General features: G+C 39.3%; 2 protein-coding genes across 2 annotated transcripts; both read left to right on the top strand.

Annotated features, from left to right (window-relative positions):
- The first annotated feature begins 325 nt into the window (after positions 1-325).
- LOC148215756 (vomeronasal type-2 receptor 26-like) lies at positions 326-4267 on the top strand. The gene is made up of 3 exons (XM_088142455.1): positions 326-1045; positions 1940-2129; positions 3369-4267. The coding sequence occupies exons 1-3, from the start codon at positions 326-328 to the stop codon at positions 4265-4267; spliced, it is 1809 nt and encodes a 602-aa protein (XP_087998581.1).
- A 2486-nt stretch (positions 4268-6753) lies between these two features.
- Positions 6754-7983, top strand: LOC148215755 (general transcription factor II-I repeat domain-containing protein 2A-like). The gene has a single exon (XM_088142454.1). It carries the CDS (start codon positions 6754-6756, stop codon positions 7981-7983), a length of 1230 nt encoding a protein of 409 aa, XP_087998580.1.
- Positions 7984-9479: the final 1496 nt, after the last annotated feature.

The following is a 9479-nucleotide window of genomic DNA, read 5'->3' as shown; positions in this document are numbered from 1 at the left end:
CCAAGGAACATTTCCCCCTTTCTTCACTATGCTAATGAGGCACAGAGTGAAGGAACATCCTTTCATTAAGGGTAGAAATACTAAGTAGAAAGAAGTTATATCATGTGTTTTAAACAGGTTAGCATACTTTTGGATACTATACTTATTCCTTTTCGTATCTGTTCTTCATGGATCTCTTTAGCTCACCTATAGTCCCACTCCAGTGATGAAGGATAAATCTCCCAGTCTTCCCTTCTACCAGATGGTTCCTAAGGAAGAGCTTCAATATGAGGGGATTCTGTCTCTGCTTCTGCACTTCAGGTGGATATGGATTGGGGTCGTTGTCATGGATACTGACAGTGGAGAAAGGTTTGTACACACAGTGACACCCATGTTTTCTCAGAAGGGTATCTGTTTTGCATTCATACAAAAAATCCCCATTCCAACCTTTATAACTGACATTGATGAAATACTGAATCAAGGGATCATGATATATGATGTATTGACAGATAATAAGGTTAAGGTGATACTGGCCTACGGCGAATCAAATTCCTTGGGATTTTTTAGATTTCTGTCCTTTTTATCAAATGAAGAAGTGGAAAGTAAACATAAGAACCCCCTAAGCAAAGTATGGATAACCACAGCCGAAATGGAGTTGACTTCCTTTGGATACCAAAGAGATTGGGATTTGGATCTTTTCCATGGAGCTATAGTCTTCTCATTTCACTCCAGTGACATACCTGGCTTTCATGAGTTTTTGGAGAGTCAAAACCCTTCCAGTGCAAATGGAGATGGCTTTATCAAAACCTTTTGGGAGGAAACTTTTGACTGTCTATTTCTGGGTACACCTGTGGATGAAATAGATGGGAAACATTGCACAGGGCAGGAGAAATTGAAGAGCCTATCTTCCCCCATTTTTGAAATGCAGATGACTGGCCACAGCTACAGTGTTTACAATGCTGTTTATGCCATAGCCCATGCTTTCCATGACATGGTTACATCTGCATTCAAATATCGAACAGTGAGGGATGGTGGACGGCCACTTCACAATCAACCACTTTGGCAGGTAATGTGTTCACAATTATTGTTGAGTTCTGACTCTCTAGCACAGCAATACAATATCTTCATTTTCCTGTCCAGCATTAGAATCGTCCTAATTGAAATCCGTCTTTCTTTGTCTCTTTTATTATTTAAGATTTATGTAAAAGTGATCAATCGTCCTGACATCTTTGTTTAGTTCAAAACACTTCCACTTTTTTGATGTCTTATTAGAAATCCAGTCTAATACATCCTAGTCTGCAATTGTTTAGTTGTGATTTTAAACTAAAAACGAACAAGTCCATATTTTTACCAGTTACTTTTATCATAAAAGTACTGAACTTGGTCTCAGTTCATGATTGCAACCAGTTCTCTGCCTACCTAGTTGTAAACTCCCTATATGTTTTCAGTGGCATCCTGGAAAATAAACTGAAACTGGGTTTACTTCAATGTCCATAGAAATTGTGTTAACGTAGAAATATATAAGATTGAGTTTTTCTGCTCACTGAATATACCTGAGTTGTTTAGTAGCTATCATTTGTTGATGGCATCAATTCTGACTTAAAAAGAGCCCCAGGAGTTTCATCAGTCTGCTGTGATTTTGATATATTGATACCATCAATCACAGATTGCCATTTTATGTAACTCATGCTATGAAAAAAGAAATATTTTCAGGTCAACATTCCAAATAGCTTTTAGCAATAAAATTTAGCTGCCACCCCTCCAAATACTAACAGAAAAAGTAAAGAGAGAAAGAATGGGAAGGAAAACCACAAAGCTAAAGCTGATAAAAACAAAAGTTACTTGAATGAAAAATTAAAGAAATATTTAAATGAATGAAACCAGAACTGGGGGTTTCTAATTGCACACAGCATTGATCTCCAAATTTTTTCTCAACATCTGTCCTTTCTTTGTAATTTAGCTCCATCACTTTTTGAGACAAATCACATTCAATAACAGTGCTGGGGACAAGATCTCCTTAGACCCAAATGGAAAGTTAGTGGCTGGATTTGATATCATCAATTTTATTCTTTCTGAAAACCAGTCAAAAGTGAAAATTGGAAGGATAGAACCTGAGTCTTCTGCAGAGCACTCATTCATCATTGAGGAAGGTGCCATAATATGGAATAGCTGGTTTAATCAGGTCGGTTCCAAGAACAGACAATCTGATATGAACACTGAATCTCAGTAATCATCAATAAAACTAATCAAGGCAGGTAGGGTTCTTTTTTGGGGAGCTGTTCAAATTTTAATACAGTCTAACCTAATCTGGATCTCTACACTGTCTCTAAAAGATAGCCTTTTTGGAAACTGTTCCTAATAGGAAATCTTAAATCCGATTTAAGTATGGAAATAAAATCACTATTAGATCTGGAATTTCCAAAACTTACTTGATCAACCTGAACTCCTAATTTTTGTTCTTCCTGCTGCTGCTATTGCTGGGCATAAAAAATGATGTTGAAGTTAGCATTGCATAGAATATTTTGTTTAGGATCCAAGCAAAGAGATTCTCATATTTTGAAACAATATAAAAAGCTTTGGAAAGATAATTAAGAAAATTGGTTGGCCATTGAATATTTGAAAAACAAATGCTTCTTCCTTTTGTCATACCTGAGTAGGGCAGCATGCTGGAAGAACCAAAGATTTGTGACAGCCATGCTGCAGAGAATAAAAAAGAGTTCAGAAATACAGGTCTGAAAGATTATCACTTTTTTCTTGTTGTTATTTTTGGCTTATAAGTTAGACACGTCCTGTTTCCATATGTACACCAAGCTGTTATCCAGGTTCTAGGAAGCAGGTGATTGATGGGAAGCCATTTTGCTGTTATTCTTGCGTGTCATGTGCGGAAGGGAAGGTTTCAGAAAAGGAGGGTAAGGATATTTTATTCATTTGTTTCTAACTCCTTGTAAATTTATAGACGTTCTTTCATAGGGATTGTCTTTCTGTAATTATTAGTTTGACTACTTATACAGTTATACTGTTATTAACAGTCTTAGTATATAACTACCTTGCCTTTTTTCAGCCTTTTTTTTATTGTTTTCATTATTGTGAGAGCCAGTTTAGTGCAGTGATTAAGGCTCCAGTTTAGAAACCAGGAGTCTGTGAGTTCTACTCCAACCTTTGACACAAAGCCAGCATAGTTACCTTTGGCCAATCCGTCTCTCTCAGTCCTAGGAAGGAGGCAATTGCAAACCACTTCTGAAAATCTTGTTCATCCTATTGTCTTCATTTCTTACTTTGTTCACTTTTGGCAACAAATGAGAGGAAATATTTATGTGTTTTGGAATGTAAGAACACTCCTAAGGTTCATGCATCCAACTGAGACTTACACCAGACCCTTTCCATTACAGATCTGAATGACTGCTATAGTTGTACAGGAGAAAAATATCCCAATAAAAAACAGGATTCATGTATTGCCAAAGACATAAGTTTCTTGTCATATAAAGAGCCTCTGGGAATCAGTTTAGCTTGTCTTTCTCTTTTTTGTTCTACAATCACAGTTCTGGTGCTAAGGACAATTCTGATGCATCACAACACACCCATTGTCAAAGCCAGCAACAGAGATCTCACCTACATTCTCCTGGTCACCCTCCTGCTCTGCTTCCTTTCTGCATTACTATTCATCGGTCAGCCAGATAAGGTGGCCTGTGTTCTCCGACAAACTGGTTTCAGCATCATCTTTTCTGTGGCTATTTCCTGTGTGCTGGCCAAAACTGCAACTGTGGTCCTGGCTTTTATGGCAACCAAGCCAGGAAGCAGGATGAGGCAGTGGATGGGGAGAAGACTGGGATATTATTTTGTTTTATCTGGCTTCTTAATTCAGGTGGGCTTTTCCACTATATGGCTGTCCATCTCTCCTCCAGTGCCAGATGCTGACCTGTTCTCAGAGACTGGAAAAATTGTCTCACAGTGTAAGGAAGGGTCCATGATTATGTTTTACTGTACACGGGGTTATATGGGGGTCTTAGCCACAGTCAGTTTCATAGTTGCTTTCTTGGCCAGGAAGTTACCTGACAGTTTTAATGAAGCCAAGTTCATCACGTTCAGCATGTTGGTCTTCTGCAGTGTTTGGCTCTCCTTTGTTCCAACCTACCTGAGCACCAAGGGGAAACAGATGGTGGCTGTGGAGATCTTCTCAATCTTAGCCTCAGGTGCTGGGCTGCTGATCTGCATCTTTTTCCCCAAATGCTACATTATTCTTCTGAGACCAGAGCTGAACAATCGGGAGCTCAGAAGAAAGAGGGAGTAGTGAATATGCCCAAGAATGTTGTTTTAATCCGCATTGCATAGAAATTCCTATTTGTTTTTCCACTTTGTTTTCATTAGAAACCTTCACACAAAAATTTTTGCTAGACATCATTAATAGGGAATAAAGTAATATATGCTTGTGTGTAGCGTACCGTTGCAGTGGAATGGCCGAGCCTCTATGCTTAAAGCATGTCTAATTTCCCAAGTTATCCTCTAGATTTTCATATCCTGACTCTAACATTTTGGACTACCCTCTGGCTTTGAAGGGACGGACCAGAGATGTCAAAACATAACTGAAGTTGGTGGAACAAAAATTGCACCAGGAAAATTGTTCTGGGCAAACATTAATTGTTTTGGCCTCCCTGTAGGACCATCACTGACAAAAGTGCATTTGATTTTGGAGCATCCTGGAGAATTTAGGTGGGTGATAGAGAAGATGCCAAAAAAATTATCCTATTTGCATCAATATCAATATAAATAAAATATATGTCTTTAGTCTCTTAAGGTGGACATGTTCAATGGAAAATCCAGTGAAACTGCACTATACCAGCATACCAGGGGAAGGAAAAAAAAATACAACGTATGCTTTAAAAAAAAGTTTCTGTTTCTAGAGTACAAGAACAGACCTGTTTTCTTTTTAATTAACATATGCAGATACAAATGCCTCTTAGAGTTTCTGTGGCAGGGCTTCTCAAACTACGTCCTGTGGGCCGGATACAGCCCGCCAGGGTCATTTATCCGGCCCGCCGGCCTGATTGTCCCCCGCTTCTGTCTCTCGGGGCTTTGTCGGGAACTGCAGGCGATGCACGAGAAGGGAGATTGCAGAGCTGGACTATTCTACATTACAGGTATGCCGGGTCTGGTGGCTCTCCTCCTCTCCTGGTACTCCGTGGGAGGGATCCTCTATGCAAGATGATCGCTGTGTCGTTCTCCAAGCTGCTTGTCTCATTCTTTCTCCCAATTGCCCACCCCGTTATTGCAATCCTTCGGAAACCATCTGGTCTTCCCCAGGTCTCATGAGTACAGGCGCCCTATTTGGAGAAAGGTAGGAGCCCCGTTCTCATGGTGCTTCAGGTTTGCATTTTATGTTCCTTCCTGTTTTACCCACACAATGGATTTCATTGGGAATGTCATTAAAATATTCCCAATAACCTGCTGCCATGACTAGGTTTTAATCAACAGAAGGCACTATCAGTGCCTGAAACTTATTTCCAAGATTAAATTCCAGTTTTACAGGGATAGTCCTGATTTTGGGGAAAGGCATCCTCGAACTAATGGGAGGGCTCAAAGTAGAGCAGGGAGAACAGTATGGGAACAAGTAGCCAAAGAAATGATGTCTTTCTATTACTCCTCAAGTCTCAGGGTACCTTATGGTGGAAGGGAACATGGGAATGAAGCTATTCCATTATCCATTTTACTTGCTGCTTGATTAGTACTAGTCTGCAGAAATCCAGAATAAGAAGCAAAGTTAGTGTTTCCTATATCTCTTTGTTGACAACTAATGGATTTTTGCAGATCAGGTCTGATAGCCTTATGATGGAGAGAGTGGTCAATTGATTGTTAGTCATTTATTAAATTAATTTGGCCTGAAAATTTTTCACAGAGTGTAAAAGCACAACAGGGAACTGGAATGTTTGGAACTACTTAAAGTTGCTTTATTTCAGAGAAGCTCTTCTAAACATCTTTGTGTCCTTTTTTTTCTGGTAATTTTTGCCCGTGACTTTGGGGAAATTGACTTGTAGATGAATTTATATACATGTATGCATTTTTTAATATTCGTATATCCAAGTTTTTATTTTTGGAAATCAGGTCAGCCAACTTCTTTGCAAATTATCAGGACCGCAGAAAGCATTGTACTCAGTTTCTGTTTCACTTTTTCTTCTCTTCTGTTCCTTGCATTTATATCCAAACTCCTCTTTCTTGCCCAGACCTGTTCCATCATCTCAAATTCTTTGTACAGATAGTCATCGCTTAACAACCATTCATTCAGTAGTTATGCTCAGTCCCCAAAGTTACAGCTGTTGCAGCACCCCTGCAGTCACATGATCAAAATTCAGGCACTTGGCAGCCCATCCACACGTACAACCACAGGGGCACTTCAACTCATACTTCCTCATACTCCACGGGAGGGATCCTCTGTGCAGGGTGATTGGTGTGGTCCAGGGCACCCTATTACTTTCTCTATTTGCGCTATGTGGTTGCCCCTCAAGTAGGAGAATGGCCACTGGCACTGATCAATAATGCAGGGGGCAGGGGGCGGGGGGGATGGGATGAGGGGAGGATAATATTTACTGACATTGACCACCAATGCAGGGGGGGTGGGGGGATAACACTCACTGACATTGGCGACCCCCCCCATTGTTTTTTAGTGACAGTTAATATCATTCCCCCATCCCCCCCCTGCATTGGTGGTCAGTGGCAGTGAATGTTAACCCCCCAGCACCTGTCTGCAGTGACACCTGTGTTTTGAATCCCTAGGAAACAATTATGTCAAGAAAAAGAAAAAACGACTCCGAGTGCAGGATATTTAAAGAACAGTGGACTTACGATTACTTTTTCATGCAGTACAAGGAAAGAGCTGTTTGTCTGATATGCCAGGATTTAGTGTCTGTGTTCAAGGAATACAATTTGCATCGACACTATGTAACTCAACATAAAGACAAATATGATTGTTTGGTCGGACAAGTGAGAAAAGACAAAATATTAAAACTGAAAAATGGACTGATAACTCAGCAAAATATTTTTGTGAAGCAGAAGCAGCTAAATATTTCATCACTGCGAGCAAGTTTTCAAGTTGCCAAGCTAATAGCGTGCACTGGCAGACCATTTAGAGAATTTGTAAAAGAATGCCTTCTTTCTGTTGCCAAAGAGATGTGTCCAGAGAAGACTGATTTATTTAGTACAGTGAGTCTTTCAGGACCTACAATTACACGAAGGATTGAAGAAATGGGGGACAATTTGCATCAGCATTTGCAAAATTCCTCAAAAAAACTTTGCTATTTTTCATTGGCGCTTGATGAAAGCAATGATGTTCGTGATTCTGCACAACTTCTAATTTTCATTCATGGGACAAATGATTCTTTTGAAGTCACAGAGGAGCTTGCTGCACTGCAAAGCATCAAAGGATCAACAACAGGAGAGGATATCTATGAAAAAGTTCATGAAACTATGAATGATTTGGAGCTGGACTGGGCTAAACTAGCCAGTGTGACAACTGATGGTGCTCCTAGCATGGTGGGGTCTATGAAAGGAGTGGTTGCATGCATTAAACAAGAGATGGACAAACACAACCATTCGTGTCCAATAGCCATACACTGCCTCATCCACCAACAAGCGCTGTGTTGTAAATCTCTGAAGTGGGATTCTGTCATGAAAGTTGTGGTGTCTTGTGTTAACTTCATTAGAGCTCATGGACTAAACCACAGACAGTTTCAGGAGTTTCTGTCTGAGCTGAATGTTGTCTATGAAGATATTCTGTACCACACAGAAGTCCGTTGGCTGAGTCGAGGGAGAGTTTTGAAACGTTTTTATGACTTACTTCCACAGGTTTCTGCTTTTCTCCTTTCAAAAAACAAAGAAGTACCAGAGCTCAAAGATGCAGAATGGAAATGGCACCTTGCCTTTCTAACAGATGTAACAGAGCTACTCAGTGGTTTCAATTTGCAACTTCAAGGAAAGGGGAAGCTCATTTCAAGTAAAATTGGACCTCCTCATTAAACACGTGAAGGAAGAAAACTTCTGCCATCTCCCCACAACTCAAAACCTGTTGGCTGAAAAACCAGCGGTTGCATTCCCAAACAAAACATGTGTGGATTCACTGGAATTGTTGCAAAGGGAATTTCAAATTAGATTTAAAGAGCTTCATCTCCATGAACAGGATATACAGCTTTTCCGGAACCCATTTTCTGTTGACATTGAAATTGTTGATCCAATTTACCAAATGGAACTGGCTGAGCTACAGAATTGTGACTCTCTGAAAGATGCATTCAAGTCAAGCAGCCTTACTAATTTCTATGCATCTCTCCCCTCTGAGATATATCTTAATCTCAGGAACCATGCACTCAAAATGGCAACCATCTTTGGAAGCACCTATGTCTGCGAACAGACTTTTTCGCGAATGAAACATCAGAAATCTCCAACCAGATCCAGACTACCTGATGCACACTTGCATCACTTGTTACGACTGGCAGTGACAAATATGGAACCAGACATTGGCCATCTCATTGGCCAAAAGCAGGCCCACACTTCCCATTGAAATACTAATATGTTTATGTTGGTTAAAATTGTTCTTTCATGATTGTATTTTTTCTCTGGTTTCCTTTTGTACTACAAATAAAATATGTGCAGTGTGCATAAGAATTCGTTCATATTATTTTCAAACTATAGTCCGTTCCCCAAACATTCTGAGGGACCGTGAACTCCCCGCTGTTTAAAAAGTTTGAGGACCCCTGTTCTAAGGGCTAACTTTTTCCAGGCATCAAAATTTCTATCCTTCAGTCTCGGTAAACCATGCTGAAAAGCTGGTTAGTCATCTGATGACATGCATGAAGCATCAGTTGTACACCAAAGTGTTTCTATTTGGGTTACCTCTCCTCCTTCTGCTCCATTCCAAGGAGGGTGGGGGGTGGGGAATTCTTATTGAAGAAGATAGAAAAAATTCCCTTCAGTCATGATAAAGATGCTTTGTTTTTTATCATTCAATGAAATGAAATAGTTCCAGTGCACTAGGAAAAAGATAAATCCTTTAGATCATTATCATTTTGAACATTTCTGAAACTGCAGGATATTTTTCATTAGTTATTTGTCTTAAGAAATTTGCTACTTAAAAAAAAGTCATAAAATCATGGAACATGAAATTGGAAGGGAAATATTTTATAAATAGGATTGAAACCAGACTTAGTCATGACTAATTCACTGAAGCTAATAATCTTTTAAATGGATCTTAATTTAGTATACCCTTCTAAATTAAAAAAAGCTTACTATATGATTTTGAAGAAAAAATGAAATAAAAAATAAAAAAATATATACACTTTGCTTAGTATCTCTATTATCAATTTTCTTCTACAGCTACTACTACTATAATTGCTCATTAGATCTGGACAATATGATTATAGATACCATTAAAATTAAGGTGAGATGTTCATCATAAACTTATCCAGATTATCCACCTATCCTTGGAGCCATATAATGATGGTCTAATGGTATGTGGGAAT

This window comes from Python bivittatus, unplaced genomic scaffold (assembly GCF_059951505.1).
Source record: "Python bivittatus isolate LINGU-HERP-01145 unplaced genomic scaffold, Pbiv_v1 ctg000440_np1212, whole genome shotgun sequence".
NCBI lineage: Eukaryota > Metazoa > Chordata > Lepidosauria > Squamata > Pythonidae > Python > Python bivittatus.
The sequence above is the reverse complement of the archived record's forward strand: the minus strand, read 5'-3'. Positions and strand labels throughout refer to the sequence as shown.